Below are 18,041 nucleotides of genomic sequence, written 5' to 3'. Positions count from 1 at the left end.
TCAAATCTGGTATGAATTTTTTGACTTCTTTCCTACTACATTTTCATTTTACAATAGGAGTCAATTCACCTGGAGTTTATTCTCTACAGCAGACCTTGGAAATTGTTTTAGCAGATAAACCAAACAAAATGAAACCTTTGAGCAGTGGATGCACAAAGACCTGTAAAATTTATAGCCTCCCAAGTGACATCATTACACTGTGCAGCCTTTGGTGCAAAAATAATTAATAATAATTAATAATTATGGTATTTGTTAAGTGCTTACTATATGCCAAGCACTGTTCTAAGCACTGGAGTAGATACAAGGTAATCAGGTTGTCCCACGTGGGGCTTACAGTCTTTATCCCCATTTTACAGATGAGGGAACTGAGGCACAGAGAAGTTAAGTGGCTTGCCCAAAGTCACACAGCAGACAAGTGGCAGGGCCAGGATTAGAACCCACATCCTCCGACTCCCAAGCCTGTGCTCTTTCCACTATGCCATGCAATGTGATGACATCACTGCACTCTGTGTTAGTTTCATAGTAAAAGGAAAAGGGAGATGGGACAGGAAAAGAGAAGGGGGAAGAGGAGAAGAGAAAAAAAGAGGGGAGGGGAGAAAAAGGAGGTAAAGGAAAGAGAGAGGAATGGGCAACCACTGGAGGTTTTTTGAGGCTTCTTCCCCCAGACTAAGCCCCCTTTTTCTTCATCTCCCCCTCCCAGCCCCATTGTCCTGACTTGCTCCCCCCCAGCCCCACAGTACTTTTATATATATGTACATACCTATAATTCTATTTACTTATATTGTCTGTTTACTTGTTTTGGTGTGCGAGTATCCATAATTCTATTCATTTATATTGATGCTGTTGATTCCTGCTTACTTGTTTTAATGTCTGTCTCCCCCCTTCTACACCGTGAGCCCTTTTGGGCAGGGACTGCCTCTGTTGCTAAATTTTACTTTCCGAGCACTCGGTACAGTGCTCTGCACACAGTAAGCGCTCAATAAATACAACTGAGTGAATGAACGAATAAATGACGAGATGGGGAGACATCCAGTCTCTCCTTCTCCAGTCCACACTTCACTCCGTTCCCTGGATCATGAATGATGTTTCAGAAGAATGATTCATTCAGAGTGAAGTGTGGACTGGAGAGGGGAGAGATTGTGAGCAAGAATTAATTGGGGAAAAGTCTGTCAGGAGGCTGATGCAAGTAGTCAAGATATGACCAATCAGAGTTTTTGAATGCTTACTGGGTGCTGAGCATTGTACTAAGTTCTTGGGATGGTACAACGTAACAGAGTTGGTAGACACGTTCCCTGCCCACATACAACTCCTACTTAGTCTGTGAGCCCCAGGCGGGACAGGGATTGGGTCTGATCTCATTAACTTCTACCTTCCCCATTGCTTAGAACAGTGTTTGAGGCATAGAAAGCCTCAAACAAATACCACACAAAAGGAGCTCACGGTGTAGAGGAGGTGCTTAGCAGGGAGGCAGTCTGGATAGAGAGAAAGGGGAGGATTCTGGAATTGTTATTAAGAAAGAATGGACAGGATTTGCAGACAGACAATAAGCGGGTTGAAAAAGAGAGAGGAGTCAAGGATGAAATTAGAGTTGCAGACTTGAAAGACCGAGAACATGGTAGGGTTGGCAACAGTGTTGTGAAGAGAGGTGGGGGAAAGTATCTGGGGTACACATAGACCTAAAGACACTCTAAGATTCTCTTAAAGAAGCAGCATGGCTTAGTGCAAAGAGCCTGGGCTTGGGAGTCGGATGTCATGGGTTCTAATCGCGGCACCGCCACTTATCAGCTGTGTGACTCTGGGCAAGCCACTTCACTTCTCTGTGCCTTAGTTCCCTCATCTATAAAACGGGGATTAAGTCTGTGAGCCCCATGTGCACAACCTGGTTACCTTGCATCTACCCCAGATATTAGAATAGTGCTTGGCAAATAGTAAGCACTTAACAAATATTACCATCATCATCAGTTGGTTTCTCCTTCCTCTTATTAGCCCATTAGTGTTTCGTCTTCAAGACCGTGTTGCCTATTTTTCACATTTATTCCAACCCTGGTTTCATTTTATATATATATTTTTAAAAATAAATTCTGCTGGCTTTGAACATAAGACTTTATGCTGTAAAATTTCAAAAAATCCCCAAGATATTCCCCTTATGGCTCTGTTTTCCTCTCAATATTCATAAAAAATTATAGGATGCTTTACAGCTACGATATTATGATTCCTAAAGAAAAATCCATCTTGATGTACCTAGAGACTCTAACACAGGCAATCTCCGCAGTGGGTCCTTCAATGACTTCCTCTGATTCTCTTGGCTCTTTTTTGCCCTTACATCCTTGTCTAAGATTGGTGGTTATTTCTTTATGGCATTATTCACTGAAAAACTGTTCCATTTATTTTCAAGCCTTACTAATGTTGTGGAAAAATCCCCCAAAAGGCTTACCCCAGAACTGGTTATAGTTTTAGTTTAGTGGATGCGAAGGCACCCATCAGTCAATCAATCATATTCATTAAGCATTTAATGTGTGCAGAGCACTGTGCTAAGCAATTGGGAGAGTACAATATAACAAACACATTCCATGCCCACAACAAGCTTACAGTCTAGAGAGGGGGCCCATCAGTTACTCTTTTCCCAAAACACAGTCTTTTCCCATTATTAGGAGTTTGATTATCCAATTTAAGAATTAGCAAGACCTCGATCAATAATATTTCGGTGCCTAATGTGTGCAGAGCATTGTTCTAAGCACTTGGGAAAGTACAATAATAGTATATATGATCCCTGCTCTGAAGGATCTTACAATCTATCAAGGAGGCAGTTACTAAAATAAATTTATATTATAAATTCTTTACATACATTAATGTCCATCTCCCCCTCTAGGCTCTAAGCTCACTGTGGGCTGGGAACGTCTACCAACATGTGAGCAGGGAATGTGTGGCTTACTGGAAAGAACATGTGCTTGGGAGTCAGAGGATTTGGGTTCTAATCCTGGCTCCGCCACTTTTCTGCTGTGACCTTGGGCAAGCCGCTTAACTTCTCTATGCCTCAGTTACCTCACCTGTAAAATAGGGATTAAGACTGGAAGCCTTATGTGGGACAGGGACTGTGTCCAGCCCAATTTGCTGTATCCACCCCAACGCTTAGAACAGTGCGTGGCACATAGTAGGTGCTTAACAAAGACTATAATTATAATTATTACTTATTATGGGCCTTGGAGTCAGAAGACCTAGGTTCTAACCCTAACTGCAAGAAGCAGCGCGGCTCAGTGGAAAGAGCACGGGCTTGGACGTCAGAGGTGATGGGTTCAAATCCCAGATCAGCCGCTTGTCAGCTGTGTGAGTCTGGGCAAGTCACTTAACATCTCTGTGCCTCAGTTACCTCATCTGTGAAACAGAGATTAAGACTGGGAGCCCCACGTGGCACAATATGATCACCCTGTATCCTCTCCAGAGCTTAGAACAGTGCTTTGCACGTAGTAAGTGCTTAACAAATGCCATCATTATTATTATTATTAATCCTGGCTCTGCCAATTGCTTGCTGTGTGACCTTGGGCAAGTCCCTCCACTTCTCTCTACCTCAGTTTCTTCAACCGTAAAATGGAGATTCAACACCTGTTCTCCCTCTTACTTAGAATGTGAACCTCATGTAGGACAGACACTGTGTCCAACCTAATTCATCTGTACGTACTCCAGTGCTTGGAACAGTGTCTGACACATGGTAAACACTTAACAAATACAAAAAATAACTCTGTTGTACTTTTCTAAGCACTTAATGCAGTATTCTTCATACAGATAGTGCTCAATAAATACCATTGATGAATTGGTGTTATTCAGGCAGAACCAGGACTAGAACCCAGAACTCCTGATTCCCAGGACAGACCTTTTTCCACTGAGCCAAGCGTTAGGGTTCCAACTGGTCTAAATTTGCACATCAATCAATCAATCAATTGCATTTATTGAGTGCTTACAAATTTCTTGTCAGCAACGACCTATTCAACATTTTCCAAAAATATAAAATGAATCCTCAGCAACAAGCAGCTTCTTCTGGTTCTTTTGAAGGAACTTAACACACCTGCTGCCTCTACCGCATCATTGTGGTTCCCAGGACTCTGCTTCCAGCATTTCCTGTGCACCACTATCCAGAGCATAGTTCTGTGGAAAGAGCCTGGGCTTGGGAGTCAGAGGTCATGACTTCCTTCTTGCCAAATCCAATGGCTCCTACTCCATTCTAATCCTCCTTGACCCCTCTGCTGCCTTTGACACTGTCGACCATCCCCTCCTCCTCCACACCTTATCTCACCTCGGCTTCACGGACTCCGTCCTCTCCTGGTTCTCCTCTTCTCTCTCTGGCCGGTCATTCTCGGTCTCCTTCGCAGGCACCTCCTCCCCCTCCCATCCTTTAACTGTTGGAGTTACTCAAGGGTCAGTTCTTGGCCCTCTTCTGTTCTCTATTTACACTCACTCCTTTGGTGAACTCATTCGCTCTCACGGCTTTGACTACCATCTCTACGCAGATGACACGCAGATCTACATTTCCGCCCCGTCCTCTCCCCCTCCCTTCAGGCTTGCATCTCCTCCTGCCTCCAGGATGTCTCCACCTGGATGTCGGCCCGCCACCTAAACTCAATGTGAGCAAGACTGAGCTCCTCATCTTCCCTCCCAAGCCCGGTCCTCTCCCAGACTTCCCTATCACCGTGGATGGCACGACCGTCCTTCCCGTCTCTCGGGCCCGCAATCTCAGTGTCATCTTTGACAAGTCTCTCTCGTTCACCCCACACATCCTATCCGTCACCGAGACCTGCCGGTCTCACCTTTATAATATCGCCAAGATCCGCCCTTTCCTCTCCACCCAAACGGCTACCTTACTGCTACGGGCTCTCATTATATCCCGGCTAGACTACTGTGTCAGCCTTCTCTCTGATCTCCCTTCCTCCTCTCTCGCCCCACTCCAGTCTATTCTTCACTCCGCTGCCCGGCTCATCTTCCTGCAGAAATGATCTGGGCCTGTCACTCCCCTTCTTAAACACCTGCAGTGGTTGCCTATCAACCTCCGCTCCAAACAAAAACTCCTCACTCTAGGCTTCGAGGCTCTCCATCACCTTGCCCCTTCATACCTCTCCTCCCTTCTCTCTTTCTACCACCCACCCCGCACGCTCCGCTCCTCTGCCGCCCACCTCCTCACCGTCCCTCGGTCTCGCCCATCCCGCCGTCGACCCCTGGGCCACGTCCTCCCGCAGTCCTGGAAGGCCCTCTCTCCTCACCTCCGCCAAACTGATTCTCTTCCCCTCTTCAAAACCCTACTTAAAACTCACCTCCTCCAAGAGGCCTTCCCAGACTGAGCTCCCCTTCTCCCTCTACTCCCTCCACCACCACCCCCTTCACCTCTCCGCAGCTTAACCCTCTTTTCCCCCTATTTCCCTCTGCTCCTCCCCTCTCCCTTCCCATCCCCTCAGTACTGTACTCATCTGCTCAACTGCATATATTTTCATCACCCTACTCATTTTGTTAATGAAATGTACATCGCCTTGATTCTATTTAGTTGCCATTGTTTTTACGAGATGTTCTTCCCCTTGACTCTATTTATTGCCATTGTTCTTGTCTGTCCGTCTCCCCCGATTAGACTGTAAGCCCATCAAAGGGCAGGGACTGTCTCTATCTGTTGCCGACTTGTTCATTCCAAGCGCTTAGTACAGTGCTCTGCACATAGTAAGTGCTCAATAAATATTACTGAATGAAAGGTCATGGGTTCCAATCCTGGCTCCGCCACTTGTCAGCTGTGTGATATTGGGCAAGTCACTTAACTTCTCTGTGCCTCAGTTACCTCACCTGTAAAATGGGGATTAAGACAGTGAGCCCCATGTGGGACAGCCTGATAACCTTTATCTCCCCCAGCACTTAGAACAGTACTTGGCACATAGTAAGTGCTTAACAAATACCATCATTATTTCTGTTATTATTATTATTAATAATAAACCACTGCCTATTGCGACCCCAATCTCTCGACCAGAAGGTCGCACAATACATGCTGCCCTGCCAACAGGGTTCTCAAGGCCTTCAGCATCCTCCTCTACCAGATGCTACATCTCTGGGATTCCGCCCCAGGTCTGGTCCGCGTCTCTGAGGAACAACCCTTCAGATCGGCCCCGTACCATCCCAGAGACAGAGAAAAGCAGCTGCAGTGTGGCACTGCCTCCAAAAAAAAAACGTGGGAAGATTGGCAGCTGCTCCTACAGCAGTCACTGTACCCGCAGTTGTGGACTGAGTCACGAGGAGCCTGAAATTCTGCTCCACTAGCCGGGGCCCAAATGAGCTTTGTTTTTGCCTTAGTATATTTTTTCATGTCTCCTTATGTATCTGTCACCAATCCCCACTCCCTCTTTTTATTTTTAGCCTTTGAGTTCTCCAAGGGATGGGACTGTGCCTAATTTCCACCTGTGCATTCTTTCCCAGAAATACAGTGCTCCGCCCATAGTAAGGGCTAAATAAATACTATTATGTACACTTAAATACCAGAATATCAGTTGATGCCAGGCTACGTGCTCAGTTTTAAACAGCAGAAGCCCACACTGCCAGTACTTTATGACAATGGAGTCTGCAGCTGACAGTCTGCTGACAATGATTACTAAAAAGCTATTCCCATTTAGCTAGTGATAAACTGTCACTGTTTCAAGAGTTGACCGTTCAAGGTAAATCAGAATACTCCAAACCACACTCCCCCTATTATTGTCACATAGCATCAAATGGTGTATATGTCTTCGTATTAGGGGAAAGAAAAGCATACAGACTGTTTGGGATTGGATTAAGTCCCTGGAGCATGTTGGGATTGGACAAGCCAATTGCATTTTAGAAAGGGATGTAAAGAAGGGCTTCAAAATGGCTTATTTTACCATGTAAAATTAAAGCATCCTATAAAGGAGAAGGTGATGTACCTTAGTCAAGAGAACATGGGCCTGGGCATCAGAAGGACTAGGGTTTTAATCCTGACTCTTCCCCTTTTCTGCAGTGTGACCTTGGGCAAGTCACTTAACTTCTCTGGGCCTCCGTTACCTCATCTACAAAATGGTGATTAACACTGTGAGCCTCATGTGGGACATGGGCTGTGTCCTACCCAATTAGTTTGTAACTGCCCAGCACTTAGTACAGTGCCTGGCATTGGCTAAGCCTTTAACAAATACCATGCGGAAAAAAAAAAAGGCCACTGCTTTCTGAAAACTAGTAGACTTGCACAGCAGCATCACAAAATCAACTTTCTTTATATAATGCTTGTGAGTGGGATTATCCTTTCAGGATGCCCAGCATCCGTCAATCATGCTTTGAGCCATTTCCTCAAAGAAACGCTTCAGCCCACAAACCCAGGCCTTTCTAATAACAATAACTATGGTATTTGTTAAGCTCTTTTTGCCACAGTCAATCAATAACTGGAGGCTTACACTGTAAATATGTTGAAAATACATAATTGGAAGCCTCATTTCCCAATTACATACAAAAGATATCTTTTAGTAGTACTGAAAACCGTTCAATTAGGTCCATATAAGAGTACAATAAATAGTATGGATTGACCAACTGATTGATCATCAACAGTACTGAGTACTTATTGTCGATAGACCTCTTTATTATGAATTCGTATTCACAATGGAGAACCCTGGATAAGTGGAAGATCTGCCAGGTGCAGACCGAATAAAATCTTCATCTTTTTCAGGCTAATTGCCAGTCTTTAGCGCTTTCTTTCTGAACAGTGGTGTTCTCTTTGTGCCTCAATCTCGCCTGTCATGGCAGACCCTTGGCCCATGGCCTGCCTCTGGCCTGAATGCCCTCCCTCCTCAAATCCGCCAGACGATTACTCTCCCCTCCTTCAAAGCCTTACTGAAGGCACAACTTCCCAGATTAAGCCCCATTTTTCCTCATTTCCCACTCCCTTCTGCGTCACCCTGACTTGCTCCCTTTTCTATTCCCCCATCCCTGCACCACAGCACTTATGTATATAACTGGCATTTTATTTATTTACACTCCCCAGACAGACTGTGAATTCACTGTCACTCTTTATTGTTGTATTGCACTTTCCCAAGCATTTAGTACGGTGCTCTGCACACAGTAAGCACTTAATAAATACTACCGAATGAATAAATCAATGAATAATCATTTGCACGTCTCGTGTGTGCTACAGAAGCACAGACATCAGCACACAGTAGCTCTTGGGTATTACAAGGACTTTAAATGATGGTCTTAACCAGTTGAATTAAAAAAACTTCCCAGAGAGTCAAAATTGCATTCTGAATCCACTTCCCAGATTTCATGATGCATCCTTGGGCTTGGCTGAAATGTATAAAATGAACAAGACTCAATCTACTACACTTCCCCACTTTACTCCACTGATAAAAAAGAAAGGCTCAAAACCTCCCCCTTCAGATATGCTATTGCGGAATAATCTTAGAATAACCCTCACAAGGTTGCAGCTGGAGCGTTTCCAGTACTTTACCAGTCTCGACTACGGGAGGGAGAGTCAAGTGGAGGCATACCCATTCCACTCTTAGCTTGGGCAGTGGCTAGCGAGTGTCAGCCATTCTGCTACAAATCAAGACTCCCCTGTGCTAGGCAGCTGAGGAATGGGAAAGAGTCGAGGGAAAGAGTTCAATTTTACTGCGCGGAAGAAGGCAAGGGTAAAACACGTCTGTAATTTTACCAAGAAAACTCTCTGGATCCACTACCAGAAGGATTGCAGATGGAGGTGGGGTGTTTTGGGAGAGATCTGTCCATGGTGTAGCTATGGGTCGGAGACGACTGGTCAGCAAAAGACACGACGATCTCAGAATTCTGTTAAACTTTCAAGCTAACCTGAATTTTTTAGTAGTTGTCAGAACCCAAGCCTGCTGATGGGACTGAATGTTTTTTTTACAGGGCTCACGAACACTGTATAGATCTTGATTTGCCCTGAATTCCTCCTGTACCCAAAATGCATCAAACACCACACCCGTTGAGCCTCGTTAAAGCCTAAAGGTGCAATGAGATTCTGGGAACAAATCACAAGTAGTGTTATTCAGTAGATGGTCAAGTAGGACACTGGCTTGGATTTTGCCAAAAAAAAAAATGCAGAATAAAGGTAACCCATTCAACCACTTAGTACAATGCTTTACACACAGTAAGTGCTCAATAAATAAAACTGAACGAATGAGTTGCTGCGATCAGTTTGGTGACTTTTCTTCTTAAAGATAGTGAAAACGGGGGAGCTTTAAAATCCTAAGGCATTTCTTCAATATTTTGAGGGAGAGTAGACCACCGACCCTGACCTTTGCTACCCAAGAAGCATATTGCTCAATGATGCAAGGCTAGACCAGAAAGTGAAAACTAAATCAAGTAGGCTGTGGGAGATTAACAATGTAGTGTCAATGTGGCAAATAGCTTCACATCAAGTGAAATGTCTCTAGGAGAAACTGTAATAGTGTCTACATTCTAAATGACTGGGAAACCTGACCTACCACAGGTGACAATTGACTTCTAAAGTAATTCCATCAAGGACTATATATATTTACAATATATATATTGTGTGTGCGTACATATAGTGTGTGTGAATATACATGTATATGTGTGTATATATACACACAAATATATTTACAGTATATGACATATAGTGTGTATATAAACATATATATACACACAATATATGTATATTCCATATGTACAGTATATATTCATTCAATCATATTTATTGAGCGCTTACTGTTTGTAGAGCCCTATAATAAGTGTTTAGAAAGTACAATTCAGCAATAAAGACAGACAATCCCTGCCCACACTGGGCTTACAGTATATTGTACTCTCCCAAGTGCTTAGTACAGTTCCTGGTATTCAAAAAATACGACTGACAACTACATTCCATTCTTAACATTCAGTGGCAAGTCAGGGTCACAAACAATGAAGTTCCGGAATGCAATCGAGCCACCAGCACTGATGCAATGTTCATTGTATCAGACCTTCACTGAGCAAGCAGGGCTTGTGAGGAGAATAACAGCAGCAGGATACCAAATTGGCTGTGCCTAAAGGGGCTGAAGAAGCACTTTGAAGACACACTAAAGCCAAACCTCAGACAGTGTGGCATAGACATGGTCAGCTGGAAGGCAGCAGCAGAAAACAGATCAGTTTTAGTATACATGATTTCTCTCTTGAATGGATGGGTTGAAAAGATTATGACACAGAGGGAGACACAAAAATGAGACCAGACGCTCTGGAATATGAATGGTAATGTGACCCAAGGGGTAATATTTTCATGAACGCGATGTGGAAGAAATCATTGGTCTGATGGATCCAATTAAAGAAAACAACCCACTAGCAGACTGAGATGCTCTCATTTCAGGAGGCTGCGGGAGTGCTACACACCAGCCCCCCCAGTTGCCATCGCCATGGCTGTGTCATGACAATCCCTGGATACCCAAGTAGCAGGGAACCCACTGGGACTATCTGTGTCCTGGTATTGGGAGTAGGCAGGTGGTGGTGAATTGGTACTTGAGGCAAAGAGAGTTCAGGAGGAGGGTCTTGTAGTTGGCCCAGTTGACCCTATCATAAATCAGAGCGGATTTACCTGCAGGCTGAGAAGGGACTGCCGAAAAGCTGCAGAGGAGAGGCAGCTGCAGAGAGATCTGACAACAATTGGGGACAAGGCCCTGGATCCCATGTCTGAAAGGGTGAGGACTGTGACAAGCAAAGAGTTCCAAATTGGCATGAGCTGGAGCTGCTTCAGGCTGCTGTCACTAGGGAGACACACACAGAGCCCAGCTAGGACCCCTTGGCCCTGCCCATCTACCCTCCCTCACTCTTCAGGGTGGGAAAAGTAAGTCTGGACCTCCACCGACACCCTTGACCCTTCCTCCACCTTCCCCAGGTTAGGGGCCATAACAAGATGTTATCTTGGAGAATAGCTGCTTCAGGTCTGCTGTCACTATGGAGACAGAGGGAGAGTCTAGATTGGGCCCAACCAAACCCACCTAACTCGTCTTCCCCTTCCTTCCCGGGGACTGGGTGAGCCTACTAATGATAATCATAATTAATAATGATGGTATTTGTTAGGCACTTACTATGTACCAAGCACTGTTCTAACTGCTAGGGTAGATACAAGGTAATCAAATTGGGCGCAGTCCCTGTCCCACGTGGTGTTCATAGTCTTAATCTCCATTTTACAGATGAGGTAATTGAGGCACAGAGAAATGAAGTGACTTGCCCAGGGCCACACAGGAGACAAGTAACGAAGCCAGAATTAGAACCCGCATTCTTTGACTCTCAAACCCATGCCTCTTTCTCCATTCCTTTCCTGGGTGGGGAGAGCCTAGATTGGACACTACCCAACCTACCTAACTGCTCTCCCCATTCCTCTCTGGGTATAGGAGGAGTCTGGCACAGACTTCTTTGTCCCATTCCTTTCCTGGGCAGGGAGAGCCTAGATTAGACCCTATCCAACCCACCTAACTGCTCTCCCACTTGCTCCCTGGGAACAGGCCTCCTTGCCCCATTCCTTTCGTGGGCAGGCTAATCTATGAGGGGATGGCTGCTTCAGGTTGGCTCTCGCTACGGCAACGTGAGGAAAACCTAACCTGAGCCCCTCCAACCTCTGTCCATCCCTCTGCCTTCTCTGGGCCAGTGCTGTAACAAGTTGACAGCTCGGAATCAATGCCAGGGATGGCTGCTTTGAGAATGCTGTCTTTGTGGAGACGTGAGGAGATCGTTTAAGCATTTGTTAGGAAATCTGAGCAGTGACAAACACAGTGACCCACCAAGAGGCGTGTTTAACTTCCTTCTTTTCCCCTTACCTGTCTAGGTATGGACTGTGATTAACTTCCTCCTTTTCCCCTTACCTGTCCAGGTATGGACAGTGAGCTTTTTCTACCCCCAAGACTCATGCTGTCTTACACTTCTTCCCATAAAAATAGCAAGATGGGCTGCTGAAGCCAAGCAGGAATACCCCTATTCAGGTATTGTTCAGGGGTCACAAGTGAGACTTGCTTATCAAAAATCAAGTTGGAAATTCAGGTGGCATTTTTTCCTTAGAACAAATGAAAATGCTAACGTATTCACACCATCATTATTCGTATTCGTACCATCATTATTGGCTAGGGTGACAAGCTTCATTAGCTATGTACATTCAAAGTGCCAGACAGCTTGCAGGTCCCTCAATTAGTCAACTGAACATCCCCCTAGCAAGGAGGACTTGCCCCTGCATATAGAAGAAACTTGGCTGTCTTCAGTGTGTCCTTAGTTTTAAAATGATGCCCCTCAGCTGAAAACTGGGAGCCAGGTGCTGCAGCCAGATCAATGCAGTGCATTGTAATATAGGAAGGAGAGGCTTTTTTTGAGTGAAAACCTCAGAATGATTGGGAGACAAAGAGGGAAAAGTGAAAATGGGACCAGCCTCAGACAAACCTGGCAGTGCACAGAACGGACGGTCTTTGTAAGTGCCCGGTGTGGTTGGGCTGGTATGACAGTGACCTTTTCAACCCCAAATGCGTCCATAGGTGAATTTCATTGAGGGTGGCCTTTTTGAGTATTAAGGACAACTATCAGTCAATGGTATTTATTGAGCATTTACTGTGGGCAGCATACAGTACTAAGCACTTGGGAGAGTACAACAGAGTTGGTAGGCAAGCACCCTGCCCACATCAAGCTTACAATATAAATGATTATAGTATCTGTTAAGCGCTTACTAAGCATTAAGCGTTGTTTTAAGAGCTAGGGTAGATAGAAGTTAATCAGGTCAGGCACAATCCCTCTCCCACATAGGGCTCACAGTCTAAGTAGGAAGGAGGGTGGATATTGAAGCAGGAAGCAGCAAGACTTAGTGGAAAGAGTAACTCCTTCCACTCTTTCCACTCTTAGTGGAAAGAGTCTGGTTTGGGAGTCAGAGGTAATGGTTTCTAATCCTGGTTCCGCCGCTCTTCTGTTGTGTGACCTTGGACAAGTCACTTAAATTCCCTATGCCTCAGTTCCCTCTCTGTAAAATGAGGATTAAGACTGTGAGCCCCACATGGGACAATCTGACTACCTTGTATCTACCCCAGTGCTTAGAACAGTGTTTGGCACATAGCGCTTAACAAATACCATCATTACTATACTGAATCCCCATTTTACAGTTGAGGAAACTGAGGCACAGAGATGTTAAGTGACTTGTCCAGGATCACTCAGCAGACCAGGATTAGAATCTAGGTCCTCTCACTCCCAGGCCTGTGCTCTTTCCAAGTCACCCCATTTTCATTAAAAAAATCCCGGATTAATTTATCAACAGAGGGGTTGGGGCATTTCAAATCCAGGAATGCGAGCACTCCAGTCCATGCAGACAGCTGCTAAAGAACACTCCAAGGCAAAGGGAGCAATAAAAATGCAGATGATTATAAGTAGCCAATGGAGCCATACTGACAACCCCTGTAGGACACTCCAAGGCAAAGGGAGCAATAAAAATGTACCTGATTATAAAGTAGCCGAGGCTTTTTGTATGCAGGCCTTGAAATCAATAGAGGTTTTCCAAGGAAAAATGACATATCAGAAAGGAATGAGAATAGTGCCAAGAAAATCTTAACATTTAAATCAGATCAACTTTCATGGCTAATGAGCAGAAAATAATGTTGGTATTTGTATTTGTTAAGCACTTACTATGTGCAGAGCACTGTCCTAAGCACTGGGGTAGACACAGGGGAATCAGGTTGTCCCACGTGGGGCTCACACTCTTCATCCCCATTTTACAGATGAGGTAACTGAGGCACAGAGAAGTGAAGTGACTTGCCCAAGGTCACACAGAATACTGCCTGGCAACAATAAGAAGTCTCATTACTGCACCTACCAACATGAAAGCCAAAACTTAAAGCCTGAGTTTGTCCACTGAGATGGAAATACCTACCAGAAGAGAGGTAATGTGTTCATATTTGATATAGAAATAAGAAATGCCATTACCTCTGGAATCATATCTGCACTGGATGCTTAGTCTCATTATAGAGCAGGCCAGAAGGCTTCCCACTGCTTTCCCATTCAATTAATTGGACACCCACAAAACCTGCAATATTCGTATTTCAAAAGCATGGAATGGTTTCATATTGGGCCCTGTTCAAGGGAAAGTGGCAGCTTTAGTCTCTTCTTGTGCAAGGCACTGGTCTGGAAACATTTTTCACACTGACCCAAGCAGAGCTGGAAACTTCCAAAGGCCACCTCAGCACTGAGTCCAGACATCCACTGAACCATATGCCCTGGTTCAGGCACTCTTTCAAAATCCAGATCAGGTGTTCCCAATATCACTCCTGGGTTCATTTATGTTCTCTTTCTGAGACCAAGAGGTCTCAGAGAAGCAGTGTGGCTAATGGACAGGGCAAGGGCCTGGAAGTCAGAAGAACCCAGGTTCTGATCCTGGCTCCACTATATGTCTGCTGGGTGACTTGGCCAAGTCACTTCACTTCTCTGTGCCTTGATTACCTCATCTGTAAAAAAGGGATTAAGACTGTGAGCACCACATGGGACAGGGACAATGTCCAATCCAATTTACTTATATCTCCCCCAGCACTGAATATAGTTTCTGGTACATAGTAAGCTCTTAACAAATACTATTGCTATCATTATTATTATTATTATTATTAAGAGGTTTGGCAAACTGTAAGCACAAATAGGGGAATGACCAAGTACCCTGTCACTGTCTTCTAGTCTACCACGTGGTGAAAGCCAGAGGCTGCCGATAGTGACTTTAGCTTAGATTCATTCATTCATTCAATAGTATTTATGGATTGCTTATTGTGTGCACAGCACTGTACTAAGTGCTTGGAAAGTACATTTTGGCAAAAAAATAGAGAGAATTCCCTACCCAACGAAGGGCTCACTGTTTAGTAGGGGGGAGACAGACAAGAAAACAAAACAAGTAGGTAGGCATCAATATAAAAATATGGAACGCTTCAAGAAATTGCTCTCCCTGAAAAATTCTGATCATGATCTACAAAAGTGCAACAACCCACTACACTCACTGCCTTGGAGAACTCATTCACTCCCATGACTTCAACTACCATCTCTACATGGATGATTCCTAAGTCTGTATTTCCACCCCTGATCTCTCTCCTCGGCAGTATCGCATCTCCTCCTTTCAGGACATCTCTACTTGGGTATTCTGGCAACATCTCAAACTTAAAATGTCCAAAAGAGAACTCCTTATCTTCCCATTCAAACCCTGTCCCCAGCTGACTTTTCCGTCACTGTAGGCAGCACCTCTATACTTCCTGTCTCACAAGCCTGTAACCTTGGTGTTATCCTCAATGCATCTCTTTCATTCAACTCATCTATTCAATCTGTCACTAAATCCTGTCAGTTCAACCGTCACAACATCGCTAAAATACAGCCTTTCCTTTCCATCCAAACTTCTACATGTTTATCCAAGCACTTACCCTACCCCACCTTGATTACTGCATCAGTCTCCTAGTTGACCTCCCTACCTCCTGTCTCTCCCCACTCCAGTCTGTACTTCACCCTGCTGTCCAGATCATTTTTCTAAAAGCACATTCAGTCCATGTTTCCCCACTCCTCCTCCAATGGTTGCCCATCCACCACCGCAAAGAGAAACTCCTTACCGTATACTTTAAAACATCCAATTTCCTTGACCCCTCCCCTACCTTACCTCACTGCTTTCCTACTTCAACCCAGCACACACTTTGCTCCTCTAATGCCAACCTACCCCCTATACCTCGATCTCATCTATCATGCCACCTGCTTCTCGCCCGCATCTTACTTCTGGCCTGGAACACCTCCTTCTTCATATCTGAAAGACAATCATTCTCCCCACCTTCAAAGCCTTTTTTAAGGCACATTTCCTCCAAAAGCCTTTCCCCAACTAAGCCTTTATTTCCTCTTCTCCCATTCCCTTCTGCACTGCGCCTTCATGTGGATTTACACAATGTAAATAACCATAATTTACTCATTTATGTTAATATCTGTCTCCCCGTCTAGACTGTAAACACTGTGGGTAAGGAAGTTGCAACTAATTCTGTATATTGTACAGTGCTATGCACATAGAAAGCACTCAATGAAATAAAATTGACTCCTTTCCTCCATCAATTTTTTAATCCATATGATACGTTGTTCTCTCCTAAGCACATGGTTCAGTGCTCTGCATAAAGCAATTGATTGATTGATTGTTTGCTTCTCTCATACTGTCAAAGTTTCTACGAAGAGGTTCATCCCTGGAGTCTGAAATTCTTCCCAGGACATATCCTCTCAACTTGTTTATTGGTTTGGCATGACATTGAGATCCTGTGTAACATCATATTTCACAGACCAAGTTGGGATTGCCAGATTATTTTGGCAAGAAATTCTGACCCTCATTTGGACCTTGACACGATCCTTTTCATGGGCTATGGGAAAGGGAAAAGGAATGTAGGAAAGAGAAGACACAGGAGGGGCAACAAGCTGATCAGGTGCCTCTGCCTACCTCTTCCACAGAAGACCGCTACTCGCCGTGACTGCGGAGGCTCCCAGTAAAGCTGCCACTATCAATCGACGCCTGCTCCGGGTAGGCCTGGCTGCCCCGTGATACCGTCGCGAGACTACGGCCAATCCTGCCACAGCAGGGAGGAAACGAAGGCGAAACATCCTGTGAACAAAAAGAGGGAATGTTACTCCTCTCTAATGGGGGCAAAATGGCTTGAATTGAAAAATTTACTCTGGACTCATTGTGGGCAGGGAACGTGTCCATGTATTGTTACATTATTCTCTACCAAGAGCTTAGTACAATCCCCTGCACACAGTAACTGCTCAATAAATCCAATTGATTGACTGACTAAATTAAGTCCAACTACACTGAACTGAATGCTAGGAGCCCATGAGAAACAGCGTGGCCTCGAAGAAAGAGCAAAGATGTAGGTGTCAGAGGACCTGGGTTCTAATCTTGGCTCTGCCAATTGCTTGCTGGGTGACCTTGGGCAAGTCACTTCACGTCTCTGTACCTCAGTTTCCTCAACTGTAAAATGGGGATTCAAGATCCTGTTCTCCCTCTTACTTGGACTGTGAACCCCATGTGGGACAGGGTTGACCACTGTACTGCAGCACTCAGAACAGTGCTCAACACATAGTAAGCCCTCAAATACCATTTTTAAAAAGGAGTTTATTTCCATTTTTACCCAGTCCCCCTCCAAGTTTGTGAGCCCCGCCGACTCTGCACCACTGTCCCTCACTGCCCACCATTTTTATTCCCCACAGGGTCTTTCTGCAACAACATCCTTTCTGCAGTGCTGCTTGTGGGCAGAGATTGCATCTACCGGCTCTGTTAATCTGTATTCTCCCAGGTGCTTAATACAGTGCTCTGCACACAGTAAGCGCTCATTAAATACCAATGATTGCAGAGCAATGCCAAGTCACCACTGCTTTCAATTTTGTTGTTATTGTTCTACAATTAGCCAGGAGAGGGTCTGTCAAGTTACATGAGATGTTCCTTTTCCTAACAGTTGACTTATAGCCTCAAAGGCACTCTCAGGTGGTGTCAGTCTGTCTATTAATGTCTCTCTCTTCCTCTAGACTGTAGGCTCGTTATGGGCAGGGAACATTTCTTCTAATTCTGCTGTACTGTACTCTCCCAAGTGCTCTGTTCACTACTCTGCACTGAAGCACTCAATAGATAGCACTACTTGATTGATTAGTGCAGGAGTAAAAGAGACACCTGAGCGTTCATCCCATGTTATCATGTTTTGTGCTGCCATGGTAACTGTGATCATTCTGAAACAAATCAATCAAGTGTTTTTCATCTAAATCTTCAGGTCAATTAGTTTTGAAAGTCCAAGGTTTCACGGACCATTTGAAACCTTCCTAGGAAGCTCCAGACTTCCCTAGTGTGCCATTTGTACTTTGCCGTCACCACTCAAAAGTTACTATCTATTCCCTGCTCGGCCACTTACTTGCTCTTCGTCCCTGACCCACACATTAAAAAGAACGTACATTCTTCTTGCTAAAGCAGTTTTTAAAATAATAATAATATTTGTGGAATTTGTTCTAGAAACCTGGGTGGATAGCTTGGGTTGATACAAGCAAATCGGGCTGGACACAGTCCCTGTCCCTCATGG

At 44.7% G+C, this 18,041-nt stretch overlaps 1 protein-coding gene across 6 annotated transcripts in view; it reads right to left on the bottom strand.

The window, feature by feature from the left end:
* The window catches only part of MICU1 (mitochondrial calcium uptake 1), a 229,136-nt gene that overhangs the window by 162,533 nt on the left and 48,562 nt on the right, over positions 1–18,041 (bottom strand). For all 6 annotated transcript variants that reach the window (XM_029060404.2, XM_029060405.2, XM_029060406.2 and 3 more), the window contains exon 2: positions 16,418–16,579. In XM_029060404.2, coding sequence (XP_028916237.1) covers positions 16,418–16,578 — 161 coding nt within the window. In that variant the 5' untranslated portion in view covers position 16,579. The remainder of the gene's footprint in view (positions 1–16,417; positions 16,580–18,041) is intronic.

This window comes from Ornithorhynchus anatinus, chromosome 3, assembly GCF_004115215.2.
Source record: "Ornithorhynchus anatinus isolate Pmale09 chromosome 3, mOrnAna1.pri.v4, whole genome shotgun sequence".
Classification (NCBI taxonomy): Eukaryota; Metazoa; Chordata; class Mammalia; order Monotremata; family Ornithorhynchidae; genus Ornithorhynchus; species Ornithorhynchus anatinus.
This window is presented reverse-complemented; position numbering and strand designations above follow the sequence as displayed.